This window comes from Leucopleurus acutus, assembly GCF_964270905.1.
Source record: "Leucopleurus acutus genome assembly, chromosome: 3".
NCBI lineage: Eukaryota > Metazoa > Chordata > Mammalia > Artiodactyla > Delphinidae > Leucopleurus > Leucopleurus acutus.
Window position 1 is genome coordinate 87,527,547 of NC_139145.1, and position 24,079 is coordinate 87,551,625.

Here is a 24,079-nt window from a genome sequence, read left to right on the forward strand (position 1 = left end):
ATTTCCTTGATGATTAGCAATGTTAAGGAATCTTGACCTGAATTATTTAGAAAAATCAACAAGTTTTTTATAATGTAATCATTATCATCTCCTAACTTTGTTTTATAAATTAGAAATTTATGCATCAAATAAACATAAAGCATATACCTCTAAATACACTTTAAGTATCAGATCTACAGGAGAATTTATTAATTTAATGGTCTAGAAAGCCACTGAAAGTTCAGCATGATAAAATTCTTGCCACAGGAAAGCTGGAAGCAAGAATTTATTAATCTATAAAACTGAAATATTAATGTCGATATTAATGTAGTAATTAATATCCATAACTGACATTGTTCTCAGGTTAAGAAACGTTTAAATTACTTTGAGAGTAACATCTGAACCTATATAAACTGCATAAAACCTTCCAAAATGTATCTTACATATAATCTCTATTTATACACATAGTAAAATTATAGGATTTCACCAGCTGTCTTTATAATAACAAACAATTGTAAACCATGTAAATATGTCACTTCTTTGCTCAGAGTCTTATTTCTCTAAGAGGTAGCATCAAAGTCCTTACAATGGTCTGCGTGACTATGCGATCTAAATGCCCACTACTTCTCTGACCCCAACTCCTACTACTCTGGCTCACTCTGTTCCAGCCACACTGGCTTCCTTGTTGTTCCAACACAAGAACCAGACTCCTGCATCAGTGCCTCTCAACTGCTTTTCCCACTGCTTGGAATATTCTCACCCCAGGCAATCTCATCATTTGCTCCCTTACTTCTTTCAGATCTCTGTATAAATCACTTTATCAGTAAGCCTTATTTGACCACCATATATATGAAAACCCCTCCCAGCACCCTTTTTCTCCCTGCTTGTTTTATTTTTCTCCAAAGAACTTACCACCACCTGACATATATATGTATGCAGGTGTGTGTGTGTGTGTGTGTGTGTGTGTGTGTGTGTGTGTATGATTGTTTATTGTCTGTCTCCCCCAATTAGAGTGAAAGGTCCATGAGGACAAAAAAAAATGTTTATTTTGTTCACTACTGTATCCCCGGAACTTAAAATGACACCTGACATTCCATAAATATTTGTTTGTTGAACAAATAAATGAAAAAAAAAGAAGTAACTGTATACTCACTGTTACAAAGTGATACTTAAAATATATTAAGTAAAAAGTAAGGTACAGAACAGTATTGTATGTTTTACCATTTGTGTCAAAAGAGCAGGAAGCATATAATATAAATTTATGTTTATATTTGCATACAATGCTTCTGGAAGGTTACCTCTGAGGTAGGGAACTAGGGACTAAGGAAAAGACACTTAGACACCTGTGCACATATATGTACTACATATTCAGAGAAATTAATTAAGGTTTTGCCTTCATAAATAAGAAATACTACAAAAGATAATCCTACAGAAAAATCTACAATTCATACTTAAGAACTCAGTAAGTATCTACAAATTAATTTACATGTGAACTAAGGTACACTATTAGAAAAAAGTAAAATAGAATCTTTTTGTAACAGTATTTCTTAATATATAAAATACTTAACATAATCTCACTTCAGTGTCACAGAAATCCTGTCAGGCAAGGTGGGTACACATTCATTTCCTCCCTTTATGGAAAAGAAAACTCAGAAAGGTTAAGTAACCTGACAATAGTTATACAGCAGAGACAAAGCTCAATTCAGGTCTCCTGATTCTTAGTCTGGTACTTTTCTCAGTGTATTTGATAGTAAGGCTTGTAATTAACATTTACCTTATGTATTTAAAAAAAGAAAATATACCTGATGATGAAAACAGATAAAGCTTCAATGATGCTGTCAATACATCTCAACTGATATCATTCCAATTTAGTGACTAACTACAAAATTGAAAATATATCGAACATTATGGTAAAATGAATTACTATTGAATCATAATACAGACAATATTTAGTCAACAAACCAGATATTTTGTTGGTTGAAAATGTAACAAAACAGGATTTTATTGATAGTGCTGTTCAATTAAGCAGAACTCAATAAAATATGCAGAGAAGATAAATATAAGTTGTGTATTAGTCTAGTAAAAGGGCTTAAAAATGTGCAATTTCAGAAACATCAAAGTAAAGGCAATTATCTTATAGGATAGCTAAACATTTAAAAAGTAGGAACTCATTCCATGGTGCCAGATATATTTGACATATAACAGAGATTCCTTCAACAAAAATTCTTATATTTGGCTTAAAGCACATGCTGTTAAAAGGAAAATAACTAGATTACTCTGGAGTAAAAAGGAAGTTCAATTCCTCAATTCAACAGACACTGGTTGAAAACTTATGTTCTTACAACTGGATAGCTAAAAACAAACGTGATATTTTTGAATAAATTAAGAGAGAGAGAGAGAGAGAGAGTAAAGTCAGACAATGCTTAGTCAGGGACTATAAAATCTTGGTATTTCCATCATTATCCAGATAGGGCAGCCAACAAGGAGTTTAGCCTTCTAATTTGCCCCAGAAGGCAGATTCTTCTGCCTGCAGAGCTAGAAGTGAAGAATAAAATAAAATAATCCTTGGGTCTATAGTCCATTTAAACAACTCAAATGTCTTCAGCATTAACAGCACATTTAAGTGTCAATAACTCAAATGGATAAGAAAGGATCTGTCTTCTAATTCATCATTTCCCAAAGTACAGTTTCCATTGTGCAGTGGTCCCTTCAGGACACTCTTTGAAAAGGGATTGGAACAGTATTTCCAGAGATGCTGCATTCCGTGCTATAGTTCTCCTCTTGGGAATTTGATTAAAAAGTTTAGAAAATTCCTGCAGTCAATACAACTGTTTCTGCTGCCTTAACCGGGTATGTCCGAAATTCTAGAACTCATTTCTCTTTGGAACATTTTTCGAGGACACCAAATTCTCTTGATTTTCTACTACCTCACTGGTCATTCCTTCTTAATCTCTTCCTGATTCCTCCTTGTCTAGACCTAACTTGCAGTGACCCAGAGTTCAGTCCTTGTTTCTCTGTTCTTCTCTATCCTCTCTCACTTGGTGACATTCTATAGTCAAATAATTTGAAATACCATTTGATGTCTACAACTCTCAAATTTATATCTCCAGTCCAAATCATCCTCTGGAACTACCAAATTTCTACACTGATGGGGTTTCTTTCTTTTCTTTTCTTTTCTTTTCTTTCCTTTCTTTCTTTCTTTCTTTTTTTCTTTCTTTCTTTTCTTTCTTTCTTTTTCTTTCTTTCCTTCCTTCCTTCCTTCCTTTCTTTCCTTCCTACCTTTCTTTCTTTCCTTCCTTCCTTCTCTTTCTTTCTTCCTTCCTTTCTTTCTTTTATTTCTTTCCTTCTTTCTTTCTTTCCTTTCTTTCTCTCTCTCTTTTCTCTTTTTCTCTTTTCTTTCTTTTTCTTTGTTTTCTTTCCTTCCTTCCTTTCTTTCCTTCCTTCCTTTTCTTTTCTTTCTTTCTTTCTTTTTCTCTCTTTTCTTTCTTTTTCTTTCTTTCTTTCCTTCCTTCCTTTCTTTCCTTTCTCCCTTCCTTCCTTCCCTCCCTCCCTCCCTCTCTCTCTTTCTTTCTTTTTTGGAAAAACAAGCTGATATCTTGCTCTTCCTCATCAAAGCTGCTCTACGTGTACTCTTTCCATGCACTTGAAACAAATTCTATTCCTCTAGTGCTCCTGCGCACCTTAAAGTTGTCCTTGACTCCTCTCTCTCATACCCCACATTTAATCCACAGGAAATCTCATGGGCTCAACCTTCAAAACATATCCATAAGCTAAACACTTCCTGTTAGTTCCTGTGATACCATCCTTGCTCAAACTGTCATCTTCTATCACCTGGGTTGCTGTAACAACCTCAATCTTCCATTCTTACTAACCTTAAGCATATTATCAACACAGTGATCCATTTAATTCAAAAGTCAGAGCATGTCCATCTTCTGGTATAATCTCCCAACCCAATGGCTCCCCATTTCATTCAGAGAAAAGCCATAACCCTTAATTATGTTCCACAGGTCCTGAGATCTGTTCTCCATTACTTCTCTAATCTCATTCCCTATACTCTCACCTTCCCCTCTACTCAGAGCTCCTTACTGTACCTTAGACAGTCCAGACCTGCACCTGCCTTATAGTCTTTGCAATAAATACACCCTCTGACTAGAATGCTCTTTCCCCAGAAATTAAGTGGTTTACTAGCTCCCCAGTTCAAGATTTTGTTCAAACGTCACTTTCTCGTGTAAAAATTGATCAGTGGATGCCTTTGAATGCTAAGTAGAACTATGAGATATTTTATTTTATTTACTATTATTTTATGCAGTAGGAATATATTATATTTATTTAATAACATTTATTATTTTGTAGTTATTAAAGCCACATATGCTGTTTTTCAAACTCTTGGAAATTAGGAAAAATGATAAAGAAAAAAACTCCTACCATGCAGAGATTTTGTGATGACTATTAACCTATTATTTCATTTTTTTCATTAAAAAGAACATTGTTTATATAAAAAATGTCACTTTCTCGATGATGCTTATCTTTATTTGCATTTAAAATTGTATCCCAACCTGTGACCCTCTAGACCCCCAATCCCCTATCCTGCTTTGTTTTTACGCCTCGACATTTAGCACCTTCCAATATAATACATAATTTACTTATTTATTAACTGCCATTCACCACAGAATGTAACCTCTAAGAGAGATTCTTCATTAGTTTTATTCACTGATATATTACAAGCATCTAGAAATATCCTCAGCACATAGTAGGTGCTCAATAAATATTGCTTGAATGGATACATGAAACATACTTATCCACAGATAATAGAGAATTACTGTGCAATACTTAATATTTATCAATATTATTTTCTCCTTGGTATTTTGGCCAAAATTAGACTTAGGTGAAAAAAGACAACACTAGAAGGATGACTTTTCCTGACAAAGATGTTTACATTACCTGTCTCCACAGATTATTAGATTTCTGTAAATTAATAGATGGGCCTTAATTCTCATCGAATTATAAAGTCAAAATAAACATCAATACATCTAAGAGCCTGACTACAATTCTAACCCTGACATCTGAATCACCTTGGAATTTTTATAAGAATATACAATCCATGGCCCATCTCAGCAGTACAGTTCCTTAAGGGTACTCTTCCACAGAAGCATTCACCACCAAAGAGTCTGAGTTTTGGTTAACACTGCCATTAATTAGGATCATGTAAAATAGTTAATACTTACTCTTAAATAATATTTAGGCCAAGTTTTTACTATTTTCCATGATATTATGCTTTAATTTTTAGTTCTTCCAATTCTTCCAATATTCAACTAAATTTCCCTTGTTGAAACACCATGTATAAGGATGGAATTTATAGAGAGGAAAAAGCAATGGAACTGCTTACATTAATTTCAAGCTTTTTGGGTAATGTTATTCATAAAACAATGTTTAAACAGTCATTTGGTGAAAAAATCATTTATACTTTTAATATTTTGATTGTTTTTGAATAAAATGAAAAGTTATATTCTAATTATTACTGAAAGATAGAATTATGCAAAAATTTCACTGATATACGTGGGAGTATTATTTAGTTTTAAGAACTATGAATTGCAAATATTTCTACTTGTTTTATAAAACATACTGAAAAACTCATTAGTTGCCATCAATCTGAGGAATGTCCTGTTTGATTTATAAAATGTTACTTTATTACTTTAAACTACATATAGCATTCCTTTGTAAATTCCTTAAAGACTTACTAAAGTCATTGCTTCAGTGAATAGATAAGATGTATAGAAACAAATAGCATTTCAACTATTTAAAATAAACTGGATAAATGTAATACGTGACATCACTTTCTAAAAATTTATAAGGTATTATCATTTAATAAATGGGTATAAGAGAAAGTTTGAAAGTACCAGAAAGCAGTTTAGCCTCTTAAACTGTATTATACATTCTCTCTAAAACATTATTTATTCATTTATTGAAAAAGTTTTTCTTCAATGATTATGAAAGATAAAACTCCAAATGATTACAAGTTCTTAATGAAATAAGAATTAATGAACTGTTATATTTTAAATTCCAAAGTCTAGTTTTTAGCTGCTGTTATCAAATGGGGATATGCTATCATTTAGTGACTTGAAAAACTACCTTTTATTCTATAATAATAATGCCAACATGAGTCATCTGCATACATAATTACTTAAAATAAATTAGGTAGCCCGTTTTAACCTATCTGCCACTAAAAAAGGCTATGAAGTAACCAATTCCACACCCACATGGGGACAAGGAAATACTATAAACCACACTTAGAGAGCAAAAGATTTACTAACTAAGGTTTCAAAGCCAAGCAAAAGAATAAACCTTCAGAAGTTCCTCTGAAAAAAATGCATGTTCGTTATCAAAACTCAAGAAGCAAGAAAATTACTCCAGTAGGGTCCCTGGTCTACATGGTAAGATCTTTATTGTCTGGTAGGACAGTAAAGGACAGCAAAGAATTATAATCCGTAATTCACAATGTAATGTATAGATCACTATGGCTCAATTAATAAAAAATAGTAATAACCACAATAATTTAAACACTTCCTATTCATATCCAGATTTATCTAGAATTGGACATTTCAAATGCAGTCTTTTTTTCCTATGGAGACATTCGAATCCATTTAACAATCTAATTGTACTATTTAGAATCACATAAACTAAAAATTACTAAAATATCACCTATAGCATAATTAACTATAATATAATAGTTCTATTTACGGACTGCATACAGTTACCCACAGAAAAATCCAAGGATACAGCTCAGGCTTTTTCAACCTTGGCACTATTAATATTTTGGTTTGAGTAAGTTTTTGTTGTGAGTAAGAAGGGATGGGCTGTAACGTGCACTGTATGGTATTTAGTAGCATCACTAGCCTCTACCCACGAGATAGCAATAGCAGCCACCAGCTGTGAAAACCAAACATGTCTGGAGACATGGCCAAATGACCCCTGAGGGGCAAAACTGCCCCCTGATAGAAACCACCAACATAAGATAAAGGAAGGAAGAAAGGAAGGGGAAGAGAGAGAGAAAGTAATTAAACTAGGCATTCTTAAACAGTTAATAAATCTGTATAAAATAAAGCTGAATTTCTAGTTGCTAGATTTAAATGTGTTTATTGTAGTTTAAGGCTATTTATAAGAAAAAATCATCTTTAAAAAAATCAGTGTTTTGTATTGTGAAAACAATAAACACATCATCAATCTCAGATAAATTCTACTGTTCTTATATAAGAAAAAAAATTAATAAGTATCTTTCTCCTTATTTCTTATTTCTATCTTAAGAATAACACCCTACCTTCCTGCTGTCTCCCAGGAATAAAAACAACTGCAGTCTTTGTTTTCAGTTTTGAAGGCAAGAGAAGAGCTTTTTCCTTTGACTCTACAGGTGGTTCCTGAAAGTGCTCTCCAGGTGACCTGAGGTGACTGACAAGTCTATTTTGCATTTACAAACAAGTTTAATAGGACCTGCATATTAACAAGAGTAATAATTTGTTACAGCAACCAGAATTACTTTTTGTATTCACTTATTACCTATATACTACTCTTTCAACTTTCTCATTTGATTACTCTTTGGCTTACCATAGATGTAACTGATCGCGCATCTTCTTCATAATTTACTACTGGAGGTGGCTCTTTCCCATCATTTTCTTGTACTTTTTGCTCTAGCAATTCTTTCTGTGCTGTAAACTTTGCCTCAGTGCATCTCAGCTGCTGGACTGACTGTTTTAGCTCTTCAAGTGTCTGTTTTTGGCTTAGCAGAAGTACAATACTAAAAGAGAACAGATTAATATAAATTATTTCAACTTCTTAAAGAAATAAAGGCTTTAAAGGAAACTATATATATGTATATTTTGCTCCTATTTTCTTTCATTTTCCTCTTTATAAGAGTCATTCAGGATCATAAGAATTATGAAACTAAACAGATTTTGAGTCATCACAGTAGTTATTAAATGTTAGCATTAACAAAATGGAAGGAAATGTTTAGAAGCAAAAACCAAATTCAAGATGCTTTCAAATGTATTACAATATATAGCATTCATTTTATTTTACAGTTAAACCATCTACCTCACAAAGTACAGACACTTAGGTCCAGAAGTGTAGAGCCTAAACTGAATTGATGTGACTGAAGGAGAATCTTACTTTATTTCAAATCTTAAATGGAACATAGATAAGTCAGATCTGTGCCTAGAGTAAAATAAACCAATTCAAGGTGACAGCCTGGAACCAAGCTGTGTGCATATTGTGAGGGGTGTGTTTTTAGAGCCGGGGAAAGATGTTCTGATAAGGACAAAGGGAATGAGTGTAAGTCCCCAAATCTTCCCCATAACATCATTATAAAGACAGTAGACTTCCCCATTCCTCCTTTAGAGAACTACACAGGCCACATGTTACCTTATAGTGATCTTTTAGCCCTTGGAGGCTGTCCTTAATAGGAATTTCAAATTAATTCACCCATATTAAAGCCACAAGAAAACAGGCAGTGCCGGTGAGGAATATCTCTGGGAATGCTATCATACTTCGTGTATTAATACCTTTTTTTTTTAACATCTTTAATGGAGTATAATTGCTTTACAATGGTGTGTTAGTTTCTGCTTTATAACAAAGAGAATCAGCTATACATATACATATATCCCCATATCCCTCTCTCTTGCGTCTCCCTCCCACCCTCCCTATCCCATTCCCTCTAGGTGGTCACAAAGTACCTAGCTGATCTCCCTGTGCTATACAGGTGCTTCCCACTAGCTATCTGTTTTATATTTGGTAGTGTATATATGTCCATGCCACTCTCTCACTTCGTCCCAGCTTACACTTCTCCCCCCCAGTGTCCTCAAGTCCATTCTCTACATCTATGTCTTTATTCCTGTCCTCCCCTAGGTTCTTCAGAACCATTTTTTTTTTAAGATTCCAGATATATGTGTTAGCAAATGGTATTTGTTTTTCTCTTTCTGACTTAACTTCACTCTGTACGACAGACTCTAGGTCCATCCACCTCACTACAAATAACTCAATTTCTTTTCTTTTTATGGCTGAGTAATATTCCATTGTATATATGTGCCACATCTTCTTTATCCATTCATCTGTTGATGGACACTTAGGTTGCTTCCATGTCCTGGCTACTGTAAATAGAGCTGCAATGAATATTGTGGTACATGACTCTTTTTGAATTATGGTTTTCTCAGGGTATATGCCCAGTAGTGGATTGCTGTGTCATACAGTAGTTCTATTTTTAGTTTTTTAAGGAACCTCCATGCTGTTCTCCATAGTGGCTGTATCAATTTACATTCCCACCAACAGTGCAAGAGGGTTCCCTTTTCTCCACACCCTCTCCAGCACTTATTGTTTGTAGATTTTTTGATGATGGCCTTTCTGGCTGGTGTGAGGTGATGCCTCATTGTAGTTTTCATTTGCATTTCTCTGATGATTAGTGATGTTGAGCATCCTTTCAAGTGTTGTTGGCAGTCTGTATCTCTTCTTTGGAGAAATGTCTATGTAGGCCTTCTGCCCATATTTGGATTGGGTTGTTTGCTTTTTTGATATTGAGGTGCATGAGCTGCTTGTAAATTTTGGAGATTAATCCTTTGTCAGTTGCTTCATTTGCAAATATTTTCTCCCATTCTGAGGGTTGTCTTTTCGTCTTGTTTATGGTTTCCTTTGCTGTGCAAAAGCTTTTAAGTTTCATTGGGTCCCATTTGTTTATTTTTGTTTTTATCTCCATTTCTCTAGGAGGTGGGTCAAAAAAGATCTTGCTGTGATTTATGTCATAGAGTGTTCTGCCTATGTTTTCCTCTAAGAGTTTGATAGTGTCTGGCCTTGCGTTTAGGTGTTTAATCCATTTTGAGTTTATTTTTGTGTATGGTGTTAGGGACTGTTCTAATTTAATTCTTTTACATGTAGCTGTCCAGTTTTCCCAGCACAACTTATTGAAGAGGATGTCTTTTCTCCATTGTATATTCTTGCCTCCTTTATCAAAGATAAGGTGACCATATGTGCGTGGGTTTATCTCTGAGCTTTCTATCCTGTTCCATTGCTCTATAATTCTGTTTTTGTGTCAGTACCATACTGTCTTGATTACTCTAGCTCTGTAGTAGAGTCTGAAGTCAGGGAGCCTGCTTCCTCCAGCTCCATTTTTCTCTCTCAAGATTGCTTTAGCTATTCAGGGTCTCTTGTGTTTCCATACAAATTGGGCAATTTTTTGTTCTAGTTCTGTGAAAAATGCCATTGGTGCTTTGATAGGGATTGAATTGAATCTGTAGATTGCTTTGGGTAGTATAGTCATTTTCACAATATTGATTCTTGCATCCAAGAACATGGTCTATCTCTCCATCTGTTTGTACCATCTTTAATTTCCTTCATCAGTGTCTTATAGTTTTCTGCATGCAGGTCTTTTGTCTCCTTAGGTACATTTATTCCTAGGTATTTTATTCTTTTTGTTGCAATGGTAAATGGGAGTGTTTCCTTAATTTCTCTTTCAGATTTTTCATCATTAGTGTATAGGAAGGCAAGAGAGTTCTTTGCATTAATTTGGTATCCTGCTACATTACCAAATTAATTAATTAGCTGTAGTAGTTTTCTGGTACCATCTTTAGGATTCTCTATGTATAGTATCATGTTATCTGCAAACAATGAAAGCTTTACTTCTTCTTTTCCAATTTGTATTCCTGCTATTTATTTTTCTTCTCTGATCGCTGTAGCTAAAACTTCCAAAACTATGTTGAATAACAGTGGTAAGAGTGGACAACCTTGTCTTGTTCCTGATCTTAGAGGAAATGGTTTCAGTTTTTCACCATTGAGAACGATGTTGGCTGTGTTAAAAACCCTCCAGAAAGTAGGCATAGAGGGAACTTACCTCAACATAATAAAGTGTATTAATATCTTAATGAACTGTGCCATGCACTACTGTAAGTAAGTTACTAATACATAAAAGACAATTGGGAAAGACAGTCTCTTCAGGAAGTGGTCCTGGAAAGTTGGACAGCTGCATGTAAATCAACGTTAGAACACACCCTCTCACCATACACAAAAATAAACTCAAAATGGCTTAAAGACTTAAATGTAAGACAAGACACCATAAAACACCTAGAAGAGATCATAGGCAAAACCTTCTCTGACATAAATCGTACCAATGTTTTCTTATGTTAGTCTCCCAAGGCAACAGAAATAAAAACAAAAATAAACAAAGGAGACTTAATCAAACTTACAAGCTTTTGCACAGCAAAGGAAACCATAAACAAAACAAATAGACAACCTACAGAACGGGAGAAAATATTTGCAAACAATGCAACCTACAAGGGCTGAATTTCCAAAATATATAAGCAGCTCATACAACTCAACAACAAAAAAAACAAACAACCCAATTCAAAAATGGGCAGAAGACCTAAATACACATTTCTCAAAAGAAAAAATACAGATGGTCAATAGGCACATGAAAAGATGCTCAACATTGCTAATTATCAGAGAAATGCAAATCAAAACTACAATGAGGTACCACCTCACACTGGTCAGAACAGCCATCATTAAAAAGTCTACAGGGCTTCCCTGGTGGCACAGTGGTTGAGAATCCACCTGCCGATGCACGGGACGCGGGTTCATGCCCCGGTCCAGGAGGATCCCACATGCCGCGGAGTGGCTGGGCCCGCTGAGCCTGTGTGTCCGGAGCCTGTGCTCTGCAACGGGAGAGGGAGAGGCCACAACAGTGAGGTCCGCGTACCACAAAAAAAAGTCTACAAACAACAAATGCTGGAGGGGGCATGGAGAAAAGGGAACCCTCCTACACTGTTGGTGGGAATGTAAGCTGGTGCAGATACTGTGGAAAACAGTACAGAGGTTCCTCATAAAATTAAAAATAAAATTACCATGTGATCCAGCAATCCCACTCCTGGGCATATATCCAGACAAAACTGTAATTCAAAAAGATACATGCACCCCTATGTTCATAACAGCACTGTTCACAATAGCCAAGTCATGGAAACAACATAAAGGTCCATCGAAAGATGAATGGATAAATAAGATGTGGTACATAAAAATAATGGAATACTACTCGGCCATAAAAAAAGAATGGAATAATGCCATTTGCAGCAACATGGATGCAACTAGAGATTATCATACTAAGTGAAGTCAGAAAGAGAAATACCATATGATATCACTTATATGTGGAATCTAAAATATGACACAAATGAACCTATCTATGCAACAGAAACAGAATCACAGAAATAGAAAACAGACTGGGGTTGTCCAGGGGGAGGGGGTTTGGGGAGGGATGGAGGGGGAGTTTGGGGTTAGCAGATGTAAGCTTTTATATACAGAATGGGTAAACAACAAGGTCCTACTGTACAGCACAGAGAACTATATTCAATACCCTGTGATAAGCCATAATGGAAAAGAATATTTTTTGAAAAGAATGAATATATATGTATAACTGAATCACTTTTCAGTACAGCAGAAATTAACACAACATTGTAAATCAACTATACTTCAATTTTTAAAAATTGATTTAAAAAAAAAGAAGGAGATCCATAGACTAGGAGAAAAGATTTACAAAAGACACATCTGATACAGGAGTGTTATCCAAAATATACAAAGATCTCTTAAATGTCAACAACAAGAAAACAAACTGATTTAAAAAATGGGCCAAAGACCTTAACAGATACCTTACTGAAGAAGATATACAGATGGCAAATAAGCATATGAAAAAATGCTCCACATCATATGCCATCAGAAAAATGCAAATTAAAAGAACAATGAGATAGCATCATACATTTATGAGAATGGCCAAACTCCAGGACATTGACAACACCAAATGCTGGTGAGGATGTGAAGCAACAAGAACTCTCATTCATTACTGGTGGAAATGCAAAATGGTATAGTCACTTTGGAAGACAGTTTGGTAGTTTATTACAAAACTAAACATACTCTTACCATATGATCCAGCAATCATACTCCTTGGTATTTAGCCAAAGGAGTCAAAAACTTATGTCCACATAAAAGCCCACACATGACTGTTTACAACAGCTTTATTCAAAACTGCCACAACTGGGAAGCAACCAATATGTCCTTCAGCAGATGAATGGATGAACTGTGGTATATCTGGACAATGGAATACTTTTCACTGCTCAAAAGAAACAAGCTACTAGCCCACAAAAAGACATGGAGGAACCTTAAATGTACATTACTAAGTGATAGAAGCCAATCTGAAAAGGCTACATAATGTATGATTCTAATTATATGACATTCTGTACAAGGCAAAACTATATGGAGACAGTAAAAAGAAAGCTATATGGAGACAGAAACAAACCAGATATTCTTCACAGGGTGAATGATCAAATTATGGTATATCTATACAGTCATGAGTTGAATTGTGTCCTCTAAAAAGATATGTTCAAATCCTAACCCCAGGAACCTCAGAATGTGGCCGTTTTGGAAACAGGGTTGTTGCAGATGTAGTTAAGATGAGGTCACACTGGAGTGGTTGGGCCCTTAATCCATGACTGATGTCCTTGTAAGAAGAAGAAAATCTGGATACAGAAAAGAGACCACACAGGCAGAACACTATATGAAGATGGAGGCGGAGATTGGAGTGATGCTTCTATAAACCAAGGAATGCCTAGAACTGCCAGCCATCAGCAGAAGCTAGGACAAAGGCATGGAACAGAATCTCCCTTAGAGCCCAGAAGAAACCAGCCTGCCAAGACCTTACTTCAGACTTTTGGCCTCCCGAACTGTCATAGAATAAATTTATATCTTTTTTTAAGCTGCCCAGTTTGTGGTACTTCAAAATGGCAGTCCTAAGAAACTAATACACATGCTATGGAATACTACATAAGAGTAAAAAGGAATGAAAGTACCTGGATGAATCTCCAGATAATTACAATAAATGTAAAAAGACAATCTCAAAAGGTTACATACATTATGATTCCATTTTATATAACATTCTTGGAAAGACAAAATTATAGAAATGGAAAATAGATTACTGGTTGCCCTTAACTGGTGTTAAGGAGGGGGTGGGAGATAGAAGGCAGTGTAGCTATAAAAGTACAAAATGGGGGATCCTTGCAGCAATGAAAATGTTCCAAACCATGCCTGTATCAATGTTAATATTGGATTATGATATTATATTATAGTTTTGCAAGATGCTACCATTAAGGGGAACTGAAAAGGTTTATGGGATCTCTCTGTATTAATTCTTACAACTACATGCCAATCTGTAATTATCTCCATTAAAATTTAATTTAAAAATATGTATCAGTGGTTGTTCCCTGGCGGTCTAGTGGTTAGGGTTTAGTGCTTTCACCCATGCCGTGGCCCAGGTTCAATCACTGGTCGGGGAATTGAGATCCCACAGGCCGCACAGCACGGCCAAAACAAAAAGTTTCACTGCTGCTTCCTGTGGTAACGTGAGGTTTCTATCATCTCGTATACCTTGGGTTTCTAAATAATCTGTTTTAGAAATAGGCCTTTTTAAATTCTTCTTCAGGAGTTCTAAATATCTATTATGTCATATCAGCAATCACTTAGACATTCTGAGACACTATCCTAACACCAAGAATTAGGAAATACATAAAAGGGAATATCACTCAGCCATAAAAAAGAATGAAATAATGCCATTTGCAGCAATTTGGATGGACCTAGAGATTATCATACTAACTGAAGTAAGTCAAAGACAAATATCATATAATATCACTTATATCTGGAATCTAAAAAAGTGATACAAATGAACTTATTTACAAAACAGAAATAGACTCACAGACTTAGAAAACAAATTTATGATTACCAAAGGAGAAAGGTAGGGGGGAGGGATAAATTAGCAGTTTGAGATTAACGTATACACACAACTATATATAAAATAGATAATCAACAAGGACCTACTAAATATATTAACATCTTGCTTTTGTTCAATAATTGCTTTTTAAACAATACTGTTATATAATCACTAGGTAACACACTATAATTATTTTATATGCTTATAACACCATTGAGCAAAAAAGCTATAAATATTTCAAGAAGAAGAAAATTATAATAAACGCATGATTGTACAATACAAGATGCACAAGAAGCTATAAATAAATTTAAAACATTGAAGGGATCAGGACTTATGCAGGTGCTATTTACTCCCTATTTCTGACTACTCTTTCCATGCATTCTTCACTTGGAGGGCACTTTCTGTCCTTCAGGTCTCAGCAAAACTGCCATTTCCTACAAGACCCCTGACCACCTATCTTAAGTGGGTACTCCTCTGTTATTCTTCTATCTGAACTCCTTGTTTCACAGCAATTATCACAATTGTTAATGTCCTGTTTTGTACTGGTCTACTCTACAAAAGTGTAAGCTTCATGAGACATGTGACCATATGTGGCTTAACCTTTCACTGTATTCATAGCACCTAGTGGATATAATCTAAAAATTCTGAGACAAAAATAAAAGGTACCTGAGTTTGCAAACCAGAACAATACTCCAGATGGTTCAAGTATTACCTTCACTACAAGCCAGATGTGAATCTTTGCAAGTCTCTTAAAATTTCTGGCCCTCAGATGTCACATAATTTGAAAGACAAGGAGGTTGAATCAAGTGATCTCTTAAGATTTTGCATGGCTCTAAGAGTTATGATTTTATAATGTACAAAGTATTTTTAAGTACTGGGTGATAATGGTACAGCATAATACAAAACTGAATAATCATTCACTTTTTGTAAATCAAACTAAGCATTAAAACCAATAGTAACATTACCAGCTCTTTATGCCAATGAGTCATAAATGACATTTGCTTGGTATATTTTCCCATAAACTATTTTCTAATACAGTAGTCAAGGACCATAGATCAGGAGAAGATGGATATTATTTCAATTTGAATAAAAATGCGTTGGAAGTACTGAGCAAAGATATGTATACTAGAGTGACGCTTTGTGTTCTATTAAAATTATACCATTTCAAATGGTTGGTTTTATTCCTTTCACCCACCCTTTTTTTTTTTTTTTTTTTTTTGCGGTACGCGGGCCTCTCACTGTTGTGGCCTTTCCCGTTGCGGAGCACAGGCTCCGGACGCGCAGGCTCAGCAGCCATGGCTCACGGGCCCAGCCGCTCCGCGGCATGTGGGATCTTCCTGGACCGGGGCACGAACCCGTGTCCCCTGAATCGGCAGGCGGACTCTCAACCACTGCGCCACCAGGGAAGCCCCACTCTATTTTTTAAATAAAATTTTGCAATAGCTGTACTTCAACTGAGACCTGCATCATTTATATAAGCTAAAACTCTGTGTTTCTTAGTGTGAATTTAATGTCACATAAAAACCATTCTTTAAGTTCATTTTTCACTTTATATTATTCAATTATAGGACTCAAAGCTATCAAATGATTTCTCATATCATTTATTTTTTCACTGTTATTATAAGATGTTTTGGAGAAATTTATGTTAAACCCAAATTTAAAGGTTTTAACATTAGTCCCTCATATGTTATATTTTCATAGGAACACAAATGCTATTTCTATTGAATAAACATTCACATAATTCCATTAATTTAGAAATAATTTAAGAATGTAAATTATCTAATATAGGATATTTTTAGTATTTGGAAAAAATGTAGTTTTGTTTTATTGTTTTGTTACTTTCATTTTTTATTTATTTATTTATTTTTGGCAGCGTTGGGTCTTCGTTGCTGCATGCGGACTTTCTCTAGTTGCGGCAAGTGGGGGCTACCCTTCACTGCAGTGCACAGGCTTCTCATTGCAGTGGCTTCTCTTGTTGAAGAGCACGGGCTCTAGGTGCGCGGGCTTCAGTAGTTGTAGCACATGGGCTCAGTAGTTGTGACTCGTGGGCTCTAGAGCGCAGGCTCAGTAGTTGTGGTGCATGGGTTTAGTTGCTCCGCATCATGTGGGATCTTCCCAGACCAGGAATAGAACCCGTGTCCCATGCATTGGCAGGGGGATTCTTAACCCCCTTAACTGCGCCACCAGGCAAGTCCCTGTTTTATTACTTTTAACTAACATGGTATATGAAGCTATAAATGTCTGCAGAGTAAAAATAAATCTATTTTTGAAACTAGATAAAAATTGCTTTTAATCATATATTTAAATAAATATATGCAGACATATATAGTTACATATACACACAAAAAATGGAAATGTTTAAGAAATATTAAGAAAATGAAATGCAAACATTTACCCTAGAATCCCTTTCAGACTATTTGTTTAGCAAAATATTTTAACATATGATTCAAAGACAAACTTCAACCCTACCAATGTCTAAATTAATGAGATTTCAAAATGACTACTTAGTTATATAAATATGCTTAACATTTTCAAGATTATACCCTGAAGCTAACAATAAAAACTCCATTAATAACAAAGGGGTGACAGAACTTGGGTTAAACAGGACTCATTCCCTGAACTGCTTGACATACTTATCCCGTCTAATTTGTTCTCCTAAGAACACTGTTAAAATCGTAAGATCAAGCAATTACTGTGATCAAACAGACAGAAACCTTGGAGTCAGGAACTCATGCATTTTCTATCACTTACTGGGTATGTGATTCTAAGTAAGTTATCTAAGTTCTCTAAGTCTTAAAGGTAAAATCCAGGTAATTACACAGGGAGCATAGTGAAGATAACATTCAGTGAATTAACATATATAAAACATCTAGCATAGTATGTGGAACAGAGTACAAACTCAAGAGATATTATTTCCCATATGTCCACCACCCTTTAAGCTTCCTCTCCTCTATGCCCATTCTCATCTTCTGATAAATACAAGTAGGTGGAGGAATGTGGATCACACTGATTATGTAGATGAAGAGAGAATCGAAGATGTGAGTCAAGAGAACATACCAAAAAAAATCAAAGAATCTACAACTACCAGGATAAGACAACACTTAAAGATTGCCTCCCTCAGCAACTCAGACATGCTGGTGAGAGGGTCAGCTAACCTACTGTATTTCTTTATATCTGCTAAATTATAAAACAGGAGTCATTTACAATGTGCACATGTACAAAACTGTAAAACGTACAACTGCTTGGTCATCTGAAGAGATTTACTAGCAAACAGAGAAAAACAAAAGATAATTTTTTTAACTTTATACGTGCAATGGTTGATAAATTTTATTTTTATAATCCCAGTAGAATCTTCCGTTGATGCAATACTGAAAATTTCCAGATTTATTAAAGGAATATCCAGAGTAACTCAAATTTCCCTGTTCTCACCTTTAAAAGGCTCATTAATTTCAATATGACATTTAACACCAAGTTGTAATAAAAGCCATAGTATAAGTGGGAGAAGTAGGCTCCTAATAACCTGAGTTGTACAATAGGATAGATGGTGTTGCCCTTCACTGAAATTTTAAAAAATACTAAGAGTGAACTAGGTTGCGTTGGGTTGGGTTATATTGAGGGGATTTTTTTTTTGCGGTATGCGGGCCTCTCACTGTTGTGACCTCTCCCGTTGCGGAGCACAGGCTCCAGACGCGCAGGCTCAGCGGCCATGGCTCATGGGCCTAACCGCTCCGCGGCATGTGGGATCCTCCCGGACCAGGGCACGAACCCGTGTCCCCTGCATCGGCAGGTGGACTCTCAACCACTGGGCCACCAGGGAAGCCCTTGAGGGGATTTTTAATTCAGCCTTAGATATGAGAAATTTAGTGTACTTCTAAGGCACCCAAGGAGGCATGTCAAGTAGGCAACTGATTACACGGCCATAGAGTTCAGAGAGGAACTCTGAGCAAGAGTAATATACATGAGTCATCTTCAGGGGATCACCTAGAGATAGAGTACAGAGAGGAGAATGACATAGCCTAGGGCCATGCCTTGGGTAACTCCAAAATATTCTGGCTGAGTGGGGAGGATGAATTTACAAAGGAGTGGCCAGAAAGAGAGAAGCAAGATCTGTCACCTTGGTCCCAAAGGCCAAGGGAAATGAAGTCAACAAAGATACTGTGAGGAGGTCAAGTAAGATCATTGCTAAATTTAGCAATATAAAGGTCATTGATGATCTCACAGATATCTACCTATTGCAACAGTGACAGGGCAGAAGCCAGATATCTGTGGGTTAATTACTAAGTGAGACTTGAGGAAATGAATGCTCATTAGCACTTTTACAAGTTTGACTAAGAAAACAGAAAGCAAAGACAGTAATTGAGGGAAAAGATGAAGATTAATGACAGGTTATCTAGGGTGGTAAGAAAGGTAGAGATTATTTTCAGGAGTCAAAACCTAAGAATATTTAAAAAGTGAGCACAGGACACAGTTGAGAAGAAAAGGTGAACATAATATATAAAACAATGTAAAATTTCTGGGAAAGTAAGAGATGATGAGATATAAAAATAGGCACAAGAAATAGACAGGAAAAGGAACAGATCTTCTATGGAAGTAAGGAAAGAGAATGGGTACAAACGTGGTGCATTTAGATATCTAAAATATCTAGAAAATAAGGTACTTGCCACCTAATGATTCTAATTTTTTCTATAATGTAGGAGAGGTCCATCTGCTGACTATGATGGGGTATATAACAGGATCAGAAATTTGAGAGAAGTAGAGAATATTTGAAGTTGTGTAGAAAGTAAGAGCAAGTATAGACCAGACAAATGCTACACATCACAATCCTTGAAAGTCTTGACAAATCACACCAATTGGGAAAGTATGATAGCAAGAAATTTATATATTCTTGTCTAGGATTAGAGAAACCATACCAGTAACCCCTGTTAGAGATGCAAACAATGACCAAAGTCAGATTAGAAATTTTAAATTTTAGATCAAAATTTAAACCTTAATATAGTAGAAAACATAATTATTGAAATCAGTAAAAACAAGAGTATAGCAAAACAAGTTATGTCAGAGGATCCATGAAAATATTTACAGATCCAGAAATCAGCAAGAAAAACAACAGTAAGACAAAAACAGCACAGCAAATATCAGAAGGATTTTTATAGGTGAAACAGACTGCTCTTTTTTAGTAAGTTTATTTGCTTCCTTCTAACACAGTAGAAACCAGTTTCTAGATAATACTGGTCTGTCACTTTCTTAACAAGGAATTCACAGTGAATCTGGTAGACTTTGATGAGGGGGAGTAAAGACAGGTTTTAACAGGGTTTTTCAGAAAATAATTCAAACCATTAAAACATTGAGACATATGATCAATACACTATATTGATAAAAACACAAAATCACTCTTCTAGAGTCCAAGAAAGTAATTCAACCATACACAGTTTTATACTTAATATGAAATTTCAGCTTCTAGAAATTACACATCCATAATTCCATGTAACTGAAGTACTTCTGTAAAATTACATCAATTAAACTTTCTTCCTTCAAATTATTTTTGTTTTACTCACTCAGACTTCTTTTCATAGGTCTTAGAAGATTCCTCAATCCTCTTCTCTAACTCCAGGACAGCTTCCTCCTTATTTAAAAGCATCTGCTGTGTCTGTATAAGTTCCTCTGCTAAAGTTTTCAACCTAGAATGAACAGTTTCCTCATTATCAATCAATACATTAATTACACTCACTTTATACATACAAAAAAAAAGGGATTCATATATCTAAGGTTGCAATGTCCAAAACAGTAGTCGCATGTAATTTTACACTACCAAATGTAAAATAGCTAGTGGGAAGCAGCTGCATAGCACAGGGAGATCAGCTCCGTGCTTTGTGACCACCTAGAGGGGTGGGATAGGGAGGATGGGAGGGAGACGCAAGAGGGAGGAGATATGGGGATATATGTGCACGTATAGCTGATTCACTTTATTATAAAGCAGAAACTAACACACCATTGTAAAGCAATTATACTCCAATAAAGATGTTAAAAAAAAGTTAATGCATATAAAAATATAAATTTAATTAATTAAGAGTAAAATTTCAGTTCCTCAGTTCCATCAGCCACATTTCAAGCACTCAACAGACACATGTGACTAATGGCTACCTCTTTGGACAGAGAAAAGAACATTTCAATAATCACAGTGAGTACTCTTGGACAGTCTGTTTTAGGGAGTCTTATTCATCAAACAGCAAAAGAGAAAGAGAAACTGAAAACGGAGAAAGAGAAAAGGACTAAAGTAAAAAATACCTGTCATCTCCCAGGAAGAGTGTATAGTGAAAAAAACACGATTTTTGTTTTCAGAATAACATGTATTTATAATCTGGCTTTGCCACTTTTTATCTGAGATCCTGGGCAACTTGCTTAAGCTCATTGGATCTATTTTCTCATAAGGAATTTGGGTACTGTAATACCTGCTTCAGAGCATTGTTTTGAAGACGAAATACACTAATGTATAAACAATGAATGGTACTTTGGAGGCATCTGAGTAAATAACATCTAGTATTATTTGCATATATTATCTCATTTAATTCTCACAACAACGTATGAGATAGATACTGTTATCCTTATTTTAAAGAAAAGAAAGTAAGGCTCAGTCACATGGTAATTTAATATAAACTATTTCTGTTGTCACATATTACAATAGAGGTATTTTTTATTAATATATAGATTTGAGTACAATTAAATACGTAAAATTAATATGTACCCATAGACCAGACAATTTTTGGTCATATAAAATGCATTTGGTCCTGAATAGAAATAGTTCTACCACGAAAACACACACAGCTGGAATCTTAAAAATAATACAAATTAACTTATTTACAAAACAGAAACAGACTCACAGACATGGAAAACAAATTTATGGTTATCAAAGGTGAAAGGGAGGGAAGGAATAAATTAGAAGTATGGGATTAACAGATATACACCACTATATATAAAATAGATAAGCAACAAGGATTTACTGTATGGCACAGGAAACTATATTCAATATCCTTTAATAACCTATAATGGAAAAGAATCTGAAAAAGAATATATATATATATAACTGAATCATTTTCCTGAACACCTGAAATTAACACAGTATTTTAAATCAACTATAGTTCAACTACAAAAAGGAAAAATAAAATTTCTATAATCATAAAATATACATACACAGCTATCATATCACATTAAAATTTTTATCTTCAGCTTTTTAAAGTGAGACATGAAACCCAAAATATACAAAATATTAAATAACCCAAGTATATGAATATTTGAATTTATTTAAAGTTAAAAAGATGATAAATAAAGTCAAAAGTAAAAGTCAAACTTCAAAGAAATATTTGCATTGGGAATTACAAGCAAAAGCTCACGTAGAAAAACTCTTAGAAAAAAGTCAACCTACTATGAAAATGGACAAAAAACACAACAGGAAGTTCATCAAGAAAAATTCAAATGATCAGTAAGCACACGGAAATATTTACAACCTGAACCACAAAAAAAAACCCTGCAAATTAAATGAATAGTAAGTTATTTTTCACCTACTAAAATTGACAAGCATGAAAAAGTGATAATATTCAGTATTCTCAATATTGTAGAAAGAAAGAAAAAGGAAGGAAGGAAGGAAGGAAGGAGGGAAGGAAGGAAGATATAGGAAGGATGGAAGGGGTATAGGATTGGAATAGGGGGTGATTTAAGGACAAAAAAGCCTCTCATATTTTACTCTATATTTATCTATATTATTTAAATCTCATAACAAAATTGAATATGATTTTTAAACTATTAAATAATATGTAATAGAGATAGAAGAGGTAGAAAAACTATGAGACATAATCAGAACAACTCAAAATATAGGGAAGGAGGGAGAGAGGGAGGGAGGAAGGAAGGAAGACACATACCCTATTGATGTGACAAAACTAGCACAAATTTTTTAGTGGTCAACTTGGAATTGTCTCTCAAACTTCAAATTAGAATATTCTTTGACCATCTAAAAATCTGTCTTACCAGACTACTTTACAAAGTGCACACAATCAGTCCATATGAAGATGTTTGTTATAACACTGTTTATAAAACAAAAAACTAAAAAATATTTAAATGTTCATCAACAGGGGAATAGCTGAATAAATTTTAATCCATTTAAGATACAGAGCATATAGTCACTAAAAAGAATGAGGTGCACACATAAAACATTCTTCCAAGGCAAAGTCTTAAATTAAAAGGCATGATGCTGAAAAATACATATAGCATGGTTCCATTTATATTGAAATAAATGTATGTGTATATGTGCTACTGACTGAATTGTATTCCCTCAAAATTCATATGTTGAAATCCTAACCCTCAAAGTGATGGTATTTGGAGAGAGGGACTTTGGGAGGTAATTAGGGTTAGATGAGTTTGTGAGGGTGGAGCCTTCATGATGGGATTAGTGTCCTTAGACGAGACACCAGAGGGTTCGCTCATGCTGTCTCTCTCTCCAATCCCAGACAAAGAAGAGGTCATGTGAGTACACAAGAAGGCAGCAGTCTATACCCAGGAAAATAATTTCACCAGGAGCCAAACTGGCCAGCACCTTGATCTGGAACTTCTAACATCCGGAACAATGAGAAGTAAATGCTGTTGATTAATCCACCCATTCATGGTATTTTATCATGGCAGCCATAGCAGATTAATACACTATGTATGTATTTATGAGTGGAGAAAAAACAGGTTACTACAAACCAAACTTTCATCATCACTCTGAGGGGTTTGGGATTGGAATAGAGCGTGATTTAAGGACAAAATGCCTCTTGTATTTTATGCTATATTTATCTATATTAGTTAAATCTCTTATAACAAAAATTAATTTGATTTTTAAACTTAAATAATAGGTAATAGAGATAGAAGAGACAGAAAAACCATGAGACATAATCAGAAGAACTCAAAAAACAGTAATCCAGATTACTTCATCTATGTTAAGAGTTAAGCAACATAATAAATCTCAACAGGTTTCTGAGGGCAGTAATATATTATAGCAAAACATAATCAATGATGCTTATAATAATGATCCAGAATCATAAGGGAAAGGTTAAATTAGATAGGTATTTTTTAAGAATATATATATATTTACAAGAGACATACATCAAATCTGGTAAAATTATTTTGTTGAATTTGATGACAATATAAGCTTTGATTATCAGGAAAATTCAGTTTTGTAGAATAGTTCATATCCTGACTACTAGACACAGAAAGCATTACTGTATTAAAATTAGAGGTCATTCTCAAGAAACCTACATTTCAACTTCTGGCTTCAAGCTACTTATTAACAACTATAAA

General features: G+C 34.8%; 1 protein-coding gene across 3 annotated transcripts in view; it reads right to left on the reverse strand.

The window, feature by feature from the left end:
- Positions 1-24,079, reverse strand: part of FER (FER tyrosine kinase) — a 470,748-nt gene that overhangs the window by 298,103 nt on the left and 148,566 nt on the right. For all 3 annotated transcript variants that reach the window (XM_082836311.1, XM_082836310.1, XM_082836312.1), the window contains 2 exons: positions 20,308-20,430; positions 7,579-7,768 (listed from right to left, as the gene is read on the reverse strand). In XM_082836311.1, coding sequence (XP_082692437.1) covers positions 7,579-7,768; positions 20,308-20,430 — 313 coding nt within the window. The remainder of the gene's footprint in view (positions 1-7,578; positions 7,769-20,307; positions 20,431-24,079) is intronic.